This window comes from Haemaphysalis longicornis, unplaced genomic scaffold (assembly GCF_048455015.1).
Source record: "Haemaphysalis longicornis isolate Haplotype H1 unplaced genomic scaffold, Haemaphysalis longicornis Haplotype H1 scaffold_5, whole genome shotgun sequence".
Taxonomy (NCBI): Eukaryota; Metazoa; Arthropoda; class Arachnida; order Ixodida; family Ixodidae; genus Haemaphysalis; species Haemaphysalis longicornis.
In genome coordinates, this window is record NW_027526385.1 from 182,348,759 (window position 1) to 182,361,246 (window position 12,488).

The 12,488-nt window shown below is 45.3% G+C and overlaps 1 protein-coding gene across 1 annotated transcript in view; it reads right to left on the reverse strand.

Annotated features, from left to right (window-relative positions):
• Positions 1 to 12,488, reverse strand: part of LOC144140034 (structure-specific endonuclease subunit EME2-like) — a 53,718-nt gene that overhangs the window by 6,624 nt on the left and 34,606 nt on the right. Inside the window, exons 10-11 of the mRNA XM_077672246.1 lie at positions 9,162 to 9,330; positions 3,508 to 3,564 (exon numbers count right to left, since the gene is read on the reverse strand). Coding sequence (XP_077528372.1) covers positions 3,508 to 3,564; positions 9,162 to 9,330 — 226 coding nt within the window. The remainder of the gene's footprint in view (positions 1 to 3,507; positions 3,565 to 9,161; positions 9,331 to 12,488) is intronic.

Genomic DNA, 12,488 nt, shown 5'->3' on the forward strand with positions numbered 1-12,488 from the left:
CACCCTTAGTGTGTGGGAAATTTCTCTTTTCTTTAATTTCATGATCTAACATTTCTAACTTCGTTTTGTTTGTAAGTTCTATTGTAAGTTTGTAAGTTCTACCAGATACAAGTAAGCATTTCATTAAGCCCAGCAAAGAACATGGGCTTCCAAAATTTCACGCCTCACACTTAACCACAACAGCCCCGGGAAAAGGAATTGAAAATATGGGGGTATCCTGTTTACATGGGTTTTCAGACTGTAGTACCCATTCCCACATTGCGGACTCCGCAGAACAGCCCAAGAATGTTCAAAATGTGATACACAAACTTGTACACAATTGTGGACACAGCACTTCAAACAATCATGCAGTTATTCTGCGTGCTTAGGCTAACAAATGTAAGCAAATCTCCTCAAAGAGAGCCATGTTGATGCTGTCAGTCATTCAGCATAGTAACGAACAGTATTTTTTCTTTCATTCTAATAAGGTAACTGCAATGACAAATATTTCGATAACCAATTGAAACACTACCATGTCAGCAACCATGTTGTTCGACTACAATTTAGCACATCCAATACTGCTGACTTGAACATTACACCTCCTGCTGTAGTCTCATTAACCGATGTCTTAGTTATCACTTTAAACCCAATGAACAAATTACAAGATTGTAGACCACAAGTGACAAACATCTGATACAGTGCTCTCTCTGGCAGCTACGTCTTGCAGAGTTCTTTTGTTGCACTGCAAACTGCAAAATGTACCATACACAGTGGGTTGATGCACTAATTAACTTTTTCACCATATTTTGAACCCCAAAACATCAAACACAATGTTGTAGGTCACATTTTGAATCCGACGCAGTTCTGTCAAACACCATACCTTGAGTGTTGCTCTTTGTTATAGTGTTGCAAAGTTAAACGCACTAATATGAAGCACACCCCATCTAGCGTGCTGCTGCAGTATGGCCATCTCTAAAACAAGGGTGGAACTGCCAAGTAATGCCATGTTTTTACCGAAGCACTCTCATCATTCGAGTCAAAGCTACCATATTATCTCACTTTGCAAAACTAGCTCTACAACAAAGCCCATACATGATGATTCCATTTCCATTATGACTAAGCCATAGGTGTGTACGAATACTAGAAACTTTCAAATACTGAAGTGAATAATGTACCGCTTGAATCGGCTTGAAATCGGTTGGCACTACTTGAGAACTCTCAAATACTTTTGTGGCATTTTGAAGGTCAGAAATGCAAAAAGACAGGTTTTTTCAATGAACTCTGTCACAGTCGCCGAGGTTGCGTCATCCTGCCGATGATGAGACGACACGACACATGCGCAGACAGGAATGTGTCCAAAAAATTTCTCCCACCTCCCCTCGTGGGAACCCCTGTGTAGATGCGACGCATAGGGGGTTCCGTTTTAGTTTCCGTTAGGTTGATTTTCCCATCGCGTGAAACGTGCCGTGAACCCCCTGCCGCGGCTATGACGCAACACAATCTAATCCCAATCCAATCCAAGCCAAGCCAATCGAATGCAATCCAATGCCCCTCGCGAGAGAGTGTTCGCTATTGGAGAGGAGAGGGGGCGAGCGGCGGAGAGCACAGCTCGCGTGGCGAGGAGAATGGGGGAGGGGTGTGGACGGACAACAACAACGCCATATGGAGGGACAAGGCGAGTGAGTGAGATGCAGTCGCATCTAAAAGGGCAACCTGAGACCAAGCTCTGAGGGACTGAGTCTTCCCTGACGTGCTGCGGTTTACATCACCAAATAAGGCGACGCCAGTGGCTGTGGCACGCAATAGAATCAAGCCCAGGGAATGAAAATTGCAGTGCAAATGGTTTGTACTACGACATCAGCTGTGTTGCGTGAGTGTTATCCGTTGTGTCTCTCCTAAAAAATTTCCCCGCATTTCCCCGAGGGGAAGAATGTGAAAGTGCGAATGCACGAGTTGAATTTGCGCGGTTCGGTAATGTTCGCGAAAGAGAGATCACACACACACACACACAACTACAAAGAAAGAAAGATGCATTTATTCACAGACACCTATTTGTGTTGTCATTGTACTTGATTGCTAGAGCGGATCTCAGCTTTGAAATTTCGTGTCAGTACTCCTTTAAGCGGGTGCATTAGCCCTTCTCACGCCCGATTCTTGGCCAATCCCCCACGGGGGTATGTGCCATGTCAGCGGCCAGGCAGCGCGCGCCCATCTCCCCCCGTTGCCAAGGAAGACGAGGAGCGCGCGCACCCGCAGCTGTTGCTATGTGGACGGACGGCGGTCGCCGGAATTCAGGGTCGCTTATAAAGTGCATTCGCACTTAAAAGTGAATAATTTGCTCTAGGGATCTAAAAAAGTTGTCTTTAGTAATTGAGTGTCTCTTGTAACCGTGTCTCTTGTATGCGATGTTGCTAACAGGGTGCGAGACCAATCCAACCATTTTCAAATGTCTCTGATAACCGAGTGTCTCTTGTAACGAGGCTTTACTGTATTGCCTGCGTTTTGTCATGTGGTTCATTTGATGTCGCTGCAGTGATTTATAAGCAGAATAAGCCTGAAAAATCACCGAAACGACCTGCGTCATGTTCAAAATACTCGCAGTAAGGCGTGCTTTGTGTACCGAGGAGGAACAGCCAGTTGCGGTGATGCAGTGCAGCGGCAACTTCTGCAGTCGTTCTTTTAAGTTGTACTCGAGTGTAGCACAGTTGGTACAGCATAGGGTTGTTAGTGTGTCTTCACTTTGGTAGTGTCCCACTTATTTCATTTAGTTATGGAATACCAACATGCCCAGGACACTACCCTTATTACTGTGGAGACCTGGACTCAAATCCCATCAGACCACACGTATTTCTTATTTAACTCTTTACAGTGGCATACATTTTTTCAACAGGACGAACAAACAGCTTTTTTCCGTAGAATGCAGCACTTCAAGTTTCCACCTTAAAAATACTCCCATATAGTACCCTCTAGCGCATCAGCACCGTCTGAACTGGACACCAATAATCCAGAAACAAAAGAGCAGCTAAGGGAGTGGTGTGTCATGAAGAAAAAAAAAAAAAAAAAAAACCGTCTCACATGCATTTTTTTTTTTTTGATAATTTCCGTGTCAAGACTTGGCAGCTGTGGGTGTTGCTTGAAGTGAGCAAAAGCAATGAGGGGCACGGAAGTTTAAAAAGGTCACATGTGGCCAATAGAAGATGAGCAGAAAGTTGCTTAGATCCGCATTTAATATGAGAAGAATCTGACTTGCAATATCCGTGAAAAGCAGCCACATTACTTTCACACAGCATTTTCTTTTTGTTGCAAATATAATTTATTTCTGATTTGTGCATGGTCCGTGTCTAGAAAATTAACCTTCAAATTAAAATAAAAAAGTGCAGCTGTTACGTGGGTTTATAAAAGGCTCATCATGAAATGTGGCCCTCAAGTAAAATTCTAGCACAAACTGCAGTGTGGTACCCTTGAAAAAAAAACTCATCAAAGGTAACGTTGCAATCATTTTGGAAAGGCTCGTTTGCATGTGCTTACCTGGATATCTGCAAGCAACGCCTCGCCAGCGGCTTTATGCTCGCACGCCTGATAGGCCTGGTAGAGAGAAAGAGAAACGGGAGCGTCAGTTAACACCTGCGAAACAAGCCATAACGACATTTGAGTCAAGGTCGAAGCGAACCCAAGCCTAGGACATGTCTGCAGCCTGAGCAGAACACAAGTCACGTGAGTACGCAAGTTGGCAACAGAGTCGAGTTGCTGAGACGAACACAGTTGCACGCGTCAGGCCAACCACCAAGTGAGAAAAGCTACCAAAATGGGGAAGTCACCATAAAATCTAATTTGGGAGAGCATTTTGTTTTGCATTCTGCAAGATACAGAGAAACCACCTTGTAAAATGTTAGGTACCCATTTAAATCAAACTAGTATAGTAGCTGTTAAACTTTAAAGTTTACTACATGACCATTTATTTTAGGGACTTTGTCGTGTCCTCATTAAACTGCTGTGGTCATTTATTCATTCTTTCTGTGCAATACAAGATTCTGTACCATAATGGTGCTTAAAGGAGCCATGAAGACAGAATACAAGTTGGTTTTATTCAAAAGATTTCGCCTTTTATAGTGCCCCCAGCGCTTGCCCGGCCGCAAATGATGCCGTATTCACTGAGAAATTCATAAATTGAGGTTAAACTTTTGATTCTCGTGCCAAATCGTCGGTTTTCGTAATGTCAGCAACGACGTCATCAGCGCGTGTATTCAAGTGAACTTCCACTGCGTCATTCAGGCTTGCGGCCTTGCTGTCCGTCAGCCCTTCCAGATGGTGCTGCTGTAGTCATCCACGAACCGTTGTCTGCCGTTGCTTTGTTTTTTAGTGTATTTGCACCTAGCTTGTTTTTGTTACTGTAAAAAGTGATCATCTCGTGAAACCTAGGGGTATCCTCAACAAACAGGGTTACGTACGACAACGCCGCTTACGCCAATTGGCCAGTGTCCTGTAAAACAACTTCAAAGCGGCGGAGTGCTGTGCAGCTAAAACAAGCGTAGTGCGCCCAGTACCAACAGCAGTGCGCATCGGTACTTCTATGCTTACGTGCGTTCTCGTAACTTCCATTGTTTACCGCACCATTCCACCGTTTTTAAAGGGGCACTGACACAAAAATTTTGCATAGTTTTTTTTGTTGCGATAAGTAGCTAGTGACCTACTTATAACCTGTAGAAACCTCATTTGCTTCAGCGTGCGACGGTTGTTTAACTAGAGGCATTTTCAATGCGGCCAGTCGCAGTTTCGGTTTCAGCGAGTGCTGCGAAAGGATGGATTTTGTGGATTTTGTGTGAACAAAGCTGACCACGTGACCGTCGGAGGGATATCACAGAGCAGAGCCGCCAAGCATTGTCGAATCCGCACCGACGGCAGTTTCTGCGAATGCCCCCACGTACTGATCTCGTGAGGCGCTTAATTAAAAAGCGACCGTGGATGTGACGCAGGCGTTGCGAGTGCAAATGCTACCGCGGCTAAAGAATGACGCGCGACGCTCGAGATGGTGGGTGGCAAGACGCGCGCTGGGAGCAGCCGGCCGGTCTGCCTACAGGTCCGCCTACAGATGTTTTCGGCTTAGCACTGCGGCGGATATTCGAGTGCCGCTCTCGTAAGCAGCGCAGATGACAATTTTTAATGCAACCCGCCATCGCATCATTAACTCCTTTCTCATGTAAGCCACCATGGTCGGGACTTGGGGACAATTTCGTGCAGCGGTAACAAGCTATCACTCGAGCTACCTGCGCCGGCCTGGGCCACTTCGCGGCCGTGCGGCTAGCTCAGTGGGGGCTGTTCGTGCCTCCGGCGCGTTTTCGCATCCAATGGTAATAAACAGTAATAGAAACAGAGCGCCTGGAATCGCTGTAGAACTTTAGTCGCGGCCAGCTGCCCGATTAGCTGACAAAATCACAGCGTCTCCGCAGCCAACGATCGGGTCGTTCGTTCTCGAGAGCAGAAGCTCCGCCCTCCGGCCCTCCGATTGGAGCGGCGAGCCGGGGCGAGCCGGCGAAAAACGCCGGCAGTGCGGAAGCGGCAAACACGAACTCGTGACGTGTTGGATGTTGTTTATTTGCACAATAACCTCGGGATGTCGATTGCGCGTGGTCCTCTGCTGGCTGCTCGGTTGCGTTTTGCACACTTTAAAATTGATTTTAAATATGTTCTAGGCTGTATTCGCCGCTGATATTTTGCAGATGATGTATATGTGTTCCCACCAATCTATCTCCGAAGTTATCTCGCCTTCAAAATTTTGTGTCAGTGCCCCTTTAATGCCATAAAAGGAATGTACAGTACGTTTCACGGACATATAGCTCACTATGCAAACTGGTAAGCCCTGCCTAGCTTACGTTTGCTTTTTCCGTCCTCAGCCAATCGCAGAGCTGGCTGGTAGGACATCATAGGTTCTGTTGCGGGAAATGATCTAGTGGGTCACATGGCCATTCGGTTTTTTCCTAATTAGTATGTAGCTTATTTGAGCGAAGTGTGCGTTAACAGTGGTGTGAGTATGATTCTATCGAGGCAATCTTTCGAATGAACCGAACTTCTGTTTTGTCATCATGGCTCCTTTAAAATAGGTACTTTTAGATGCCATGCTTGCCAAATTATAGTTTTACAGCGTGAGTCAGCATATTAGTTACACAAAAAATAATTAAATTTAAGCCTGATGTCAAAGAAGAGAGGCAAGAGATATAAAAAAAATTAGTTAATTAGTTAAACTAAACCTATGCACTTTATTTAAAATTTTGCAAAGAAACGTGTAAGCAATTTAGTAAAATTTGAATTTTTTTGCCCAGGGCTGGGTAAATGGTCAAAGTTAAAATCGCATTGCTGCACATTTAAACAAAGTCCACATCTACAGTATACATTAGTCAAATCTGTGGCACAATGTTTGAAACCTCCGATGGGGTTTGCCATGGCATGTCACTTCTGTTTCTAGTGCATGAGAGAGAATATAATCTTTTTTTCTTTGAACTTGGAAAACAACAACAAAAAAAAAACAACCCCTTAAAAGGAAGTGTTTGTTGCTGAAGAAGTTAATGAATTTAGCCACTTCTATTAGGCTTCAAGGGAATGATCCTAATTCACGAACACACCAAAGGAACAAAAATAATTTTTAGTAATGTTCACAAGCGCGATGTTTCAAAGACATTGTTGTGCAATTGCCAGCTGTCAGCACCCAGCAGGCCTGACATCTGTATTCTTATTCTCCTAAAATCGGTGCACAATCGATCTGTCACAGAAACAACCGGAAACATTCATTGGCTGCCCAGATAACACAGGTGCGCTATCACATTGGGCGACGGATTAAGGTGGCTGTTTCTGCACGAATACATTTTCCCCCCATTGAGCCTCAACTGATCTCTGTCTGATTCCTAATTTGTGTCAAGACAATCATCATCATCATCATCAGTGTTCTACAGGGCACGCTAGGCCAGAAGTCACACACACCACTGAGCTGGCTACTCTGCAATCAGTGCACACTGCGTTCAGGTAAGTGCGATTACGTCAGTGCACATCAATCAGTGCTCCAGTGACTGCCACAATTCCGACTCAACAACTTTGTCTAGGGTCAAACATTGCACTACAATCTGTATATGCAAAATATGTTTTCTTTCAGAGGCACTTATAACGTGCCCGCAGTGTTAATCTACATCGCAGAATTACTGTACATGGCACAGAAAATCCTACAGCTGAAATGTTCAATGATACCACAACCAATGGCAGCTAAGCCTAACATGGCAAATACCAAGGTAATCTAGCACCAGCCTTCCTCTATCAATGTTATGGGGTGGTAAAGTGAAGTCCTAGACAGCTAGTGGTCGGAGTACACACCCAGGGCAAGGACAAACTCTTGCACAGTGGAAAATTTCATTTTTATGGGGATTCGTCTGGGTGGATGGTGAAGTTTTATCGTCAGGAATCTTACCTTCCCCTTCAAAATACCCGGCTAACCAAGCCAAGTTGCTCAGCTAGCAGGCTCATTTGTGCGACTGAAGCAAATAATTTGGGTAGGAGACATGTGTAACAAAGCGGAAGGTTGGGCGAGTTGGTTAACGTTCATCTTGGTGTAGAACAGTGCAGAATGACAATGGACAGAGCAGAAATGCATTTCAGCCAAGGGCACGTGTGTGTTATATATTCTGCTCCTTTGAATAAAATACCAGTTGCGGGTCAGCACCTCTCCTGTGCACTTTTCCTTTGTCCGTCGTCATTCTGCCCCGTTCTACACCAAGATGAATATACATGTAATATACTTTTTTGCAACTTTTCAGCCAAAGCAAGTGTGTCACTAGAGCTCACACCAAGGCCTCCAAACACAGACTACTCATAGAGTAGTGACCGGCACCACTTCATTTTAGATGACTGACAAAATGTAACACCAACAATGCAATCAATAACAGGGTCACTGACAATGTGAGGCAGGAAAAAAGTATACTGGTGACAGGCACATGACAAGAAAGGTAAGGAAAGGCTAAGAACTAGGTGGAAGGAAAGAGTAAGAAATGTCAGGGGCAAAGCATGGAACGAGCTTAGGAAGAAGACAGCCTCTAACTGCCAACTAGAACGGCTGAGAGTACTTTATTATAAAGTTTTCTACTACTACTACTACTACTTTCCAAAGTTTTTAAGCTCCATTCTCCTGCCATCTGTACATTCCTCCGCATTTTCATATCCTAGTAGGGATGAACTGTAAAGACCTTCTACCAAGCTTGATTGACAGTCTTGACTCCTATGCATCTTTGGCAGCAATAGTCAGTCTCTACAGAAGAGGGAACTGGATCATAACTATAAACACACTGACAAATTAGCTTTAAGGGGGGACACTGGTCACCGAAAATTTGCCAAAAACTCAATTTTCTGTATTAATTTTATTTGCAGTCTACAGGTCCCAAAGAATGTACCTGCAAAATATCATAGCTGTATCATAAGTATTCCCAAAGCTGTTGCCCTTTGAAGTCACCTAAATGACCATTTTTGCCCATGTTTGGAAACTTCGTGCCCTGTTTTCTCAGAACCAATTTTTTTCCCACGAGGTCAGCTGTTGGGTACAATGGGATGTACTGGTTCGATTTGTATCATTCTTGCTGCATTCGAAAGCTTACGAACTGAACAGTGCAATAAAACCACAGAAGTACAGAATTTCTTTTTCCTGGCACAAGATTTTATGCAGTTAGTTTTACAAAAACATTGTAAATTGATGACCTGACATTTACGAATTTTACAGCGTTTGCAGAAACCATGCTAAAATTACTGCAGGGGTGTAGTTGCACTCCGTGGTCCTTCTACAGCACAAAGGGATAAAAAGTATTCCAGTATTTCAGAGGTAGATAATGAAAAAATTGCCCAAAATGGAACGACATAACGTGTTGCACAACTCTGAACTTAGTATACCCCATAGACGAAAACTGACTGCATATTTGTGCTCGGGATGTTGAAATACACCCAATGTGCAAATCTCAAGCACCTAGGCTAAAAAATAAAAATGTCCTCAAGACCACTGTCCCCCCTTAAGTAGAATACAAACTTGGGCTAGTTAGGTAGTACATTACGAAAAGGAAAACAGTTTTTTTTTTATGTGCAGTTTTCCTTTTCACACTTTAGCTTCTGAGTCTGCCCCCCACCCCTCTTTCCCTGTGAAGACTGAAAAGAGCAGGCACCTGCAGTAGGAGCCTGGGTGCCGGGTAGCGGCTCACGATGGCTTCGGCTATGTCTCGGCTGACACTGGCAAACTGTTCCAGCTGGGCCTGCCACGTCCGGCGGAGACTGTCGTGCTTGGACAGCGATCCAGGAGCCAGCCGGTGAAAGGGGCGGCTTTGCTTGGCTTCCCTGCGAGGCACCAGCAAGGATGCATCACAACCAGAGCACTGCTACTGAGTGTAAAAGCCCAGGATTGGAGCCTACACAACACAGGGAATATGCGTTTTAGATGAAGGGTATTGCGACAGTATTGCAGAAACTAAAAAAATGTTTTCTGCGCAAACGCCTCACTTTTCAATTAAGCTCGAATATCACACAAGCATTGCTTTTCACGGGCTAATTTGTTTAACGCCAAAATGTGTGACAGCACTCTGCTGGCTGTTGCAAAATTTAGAAAAATTTTTTGCAGCCAGCAAAATAGAATGTGGCATTACCCCCCACCCCTTGTGTTTTGCAATTAGTGAGACTGTAGGGGTTCAGTGAGACAGAGAGCCCCAAACCCAGCCCAGGTGCTGTGCCTCGTTAGTCAATCCCCATGGGAGCGCATTTACAATCATTCTCTGCTCTTCTGAGTCTCTAATGGCAGCTGAATTCCCCCCAAACAGGTCAATTTGCGCTACTGGTAAGTTCCCTGAAAAAGTGTTATGCAATTCCAACAAGACGTAATGAAATACCTCTCTTCCCTTTCGCCTGCAATTTCCAACTAATTGTACATATTACATTACCGCTCACTACAGAGGATAAAATCAGCGACCTGTTCCGTAGAAGCACAGGGGGTAAACAAAATCTACCATGATCTCTTGGTTTAACTGGTACATTGTGGCAATAACATGCACCCACCCTCCCCCCTTACCCCCCCCCATCTCTCTCTCTCTCTCTCTCTCTCTCTCTCTCTCTCTCTCTCTCTCTCTCTCTCTCTCTCTCTCCCCCCCCCCCCCCCCGAGAAAAATTCTGGTTTATGGGAATGATAATGAGAAGAGAGGAAGGGAGGATTAGGCAAGGCCATTGACTTTGCCTTTCATTAAATAAAAAATTCTGGTGAATATTTTTCTGTTGTGCACTATCCAGAAAGCTTAAGCTGCTTCGAGGTCTACTTCCATCACGACGGTCTGAAGAGCTTCCCATTTCTAGCTCCACTGCTGCAGAGGTTACACAAAGCCATGTTTGTTGCTGAAAAACCGGTATTAACCCTTTGAGGGTTACGGCCGTACATGTACGGCATTGGCAAACACTTTCAAAATGGTCAATAACGTGCATGTACGGCATTGCTTGTATCTCTAAAAAGCGCGCCTTTTTCGCCAACTTCTCTTGCTTGGCATGTGCTGCCACACTTCGGAAATACGTCAAATTTTTTTCTTGCTCCCATGGCTCTTCTTTTTATTTTTTTATGATTTACTTCAGCGGCGTGCCGGCTATCGTTTGCGCATCCGCTAACGAGGGGGCACGCTGGGTATCGCCCACCTGGTGCCAGGGCGCCTGTCGCTTCTTGTGCCTGCCATGGACCAAGATTGCCTACGAAACTGATAAGGCTCTTTTCTCCTTTTTTTGTATTTTATGAGCAGTGTACCGTCTATCGCTCCCGCATCCGGCCGCGCGCGCAGCGGCTGGTTTCGGTATCGTCCTCCGGGCGCTTCCCGCTTTTTGCGCCCGCGAAACTGATGTCTATCTGATTTTGATTCACTCAAAAGGTGCCGGCTTGTTACTCTCTCGTTTTTATTTAGAATTTTTCTTGTGTAACGCCATAATAAACCACATGTAACAGCACAAAGGATTTTCTTGTCACTTTATGGTCACCCTAAAAAAGTTACGATAATTTTTTCTCGAAGTAGATTCATCCGAAGAATTTGAATCAGCAATAAAAAAAATCGACCCTGGGGCGTCACATTTGGCGAAACAATTCGACCCTCAAAGGGTTAAAATTTAGATTTTTCTTCAAACCATCAACCTTTTAGTCACATAAAATTTGAAGTAAGAGAGCTAGAAATACAAGACAACCCTCATAGTCATTACTCTTCATAACAGCTGCATAAAAATTGCACACACCTCCCCCCCTGACCAATTGTGCAGCTTTATTTTCTTATTGACGAAACGATGATAAAAAATTTCACATATCCTAAACTGTCTCTTTTAAGGGGACACGCGGGTCGAAAAAACGCGATTTTTTCGAAATATACCGATTTTTTGTTTTCCCTTGCATTAGCATCTTTGACTATCCTTCTTTCATGGGTAAAAAAATGAAAACGAAATACGAACGAGAACTTAGTGAAAAATGTGTCTGAATGACTCGCGGTGACCCAAGAAATCGCGCAATCAAGCCAAATTTCGGCCAGGTTTGAGAATTTATTCCGCACGGCAGCGTGGCTCGCCGCCATTTTGGTCACTTGAGAGAGGTAGATCAAGCCTTCTTCTCTCGATTGAGCCGCTCGCCAGCTTCGTATCTCCGCGTAAAAAAAATAAAAAAAATGTTTCTTCCCGCTTGTTTTGCGAGCTCCCACTGGGCCTTTAAATCACGTGACGCGAAAGCGGGACCGCCATTGGCTCTTGTCGCTTGTGAGCCGCCATCGCCCGCATCGTTCCGTTCGCTACTTCGCGCTATCTTTTCTATTTCCTTATCGTGTGTTTTTAATCGTGAACGGTGAGGAGAAGCGTGACTTTTGTCGCCGGAAGCAGCGTACTTCATGCCGGTACAAAGGAAAGCGCAAGCGGCGCAGCATTGTGACGACCACGGCCAATGCCGGCAAGACCGGCACCGTGAGGCCTAACGGCGCCGGGCCTTCAAGCGTTGCAAGCGCGGCTCTACCAGGCGGGGCTGATTTTATCAGCGAAGATATCGACTTTATAAGCGCATCGGAGAAGTCGGCAGCCTTCCAAGGTGAGGAGACAGCCAGCCACGGGAGCGGTGCAGTTATCTGTGGAGTCGGCGCTCTGACTGACCTTGAGTGCCGCCGTGTGCGCGACGTGCGGGAAGTGCGAACTCGTCGTAGTCGAGGTTGCGAACAAGCGGAAGGGCCTCGCATCGGTACTGGAACTGAATTGCAAAAACGAGAAGTGCCCTGCGGGAGTGGCTTCGGGAGTGATTTCTTCTGTTTACTCGTCGCAGCGCGCTGTCGCCGTCGGTCGCGGAGGCCGCAAACCGGAACAGAGTTCCGGTTTGCGGCCTCCCCGTGATAGTTTCGCCGTCAATGTGAAAGCGGTACTCGCTGCACGCGCGGTTGGCATCGGACACGATCAGCTATGCAGGTTTTGTGCCATTCTTGGTCTACCAAAACCACAGCATCAAAAGACGT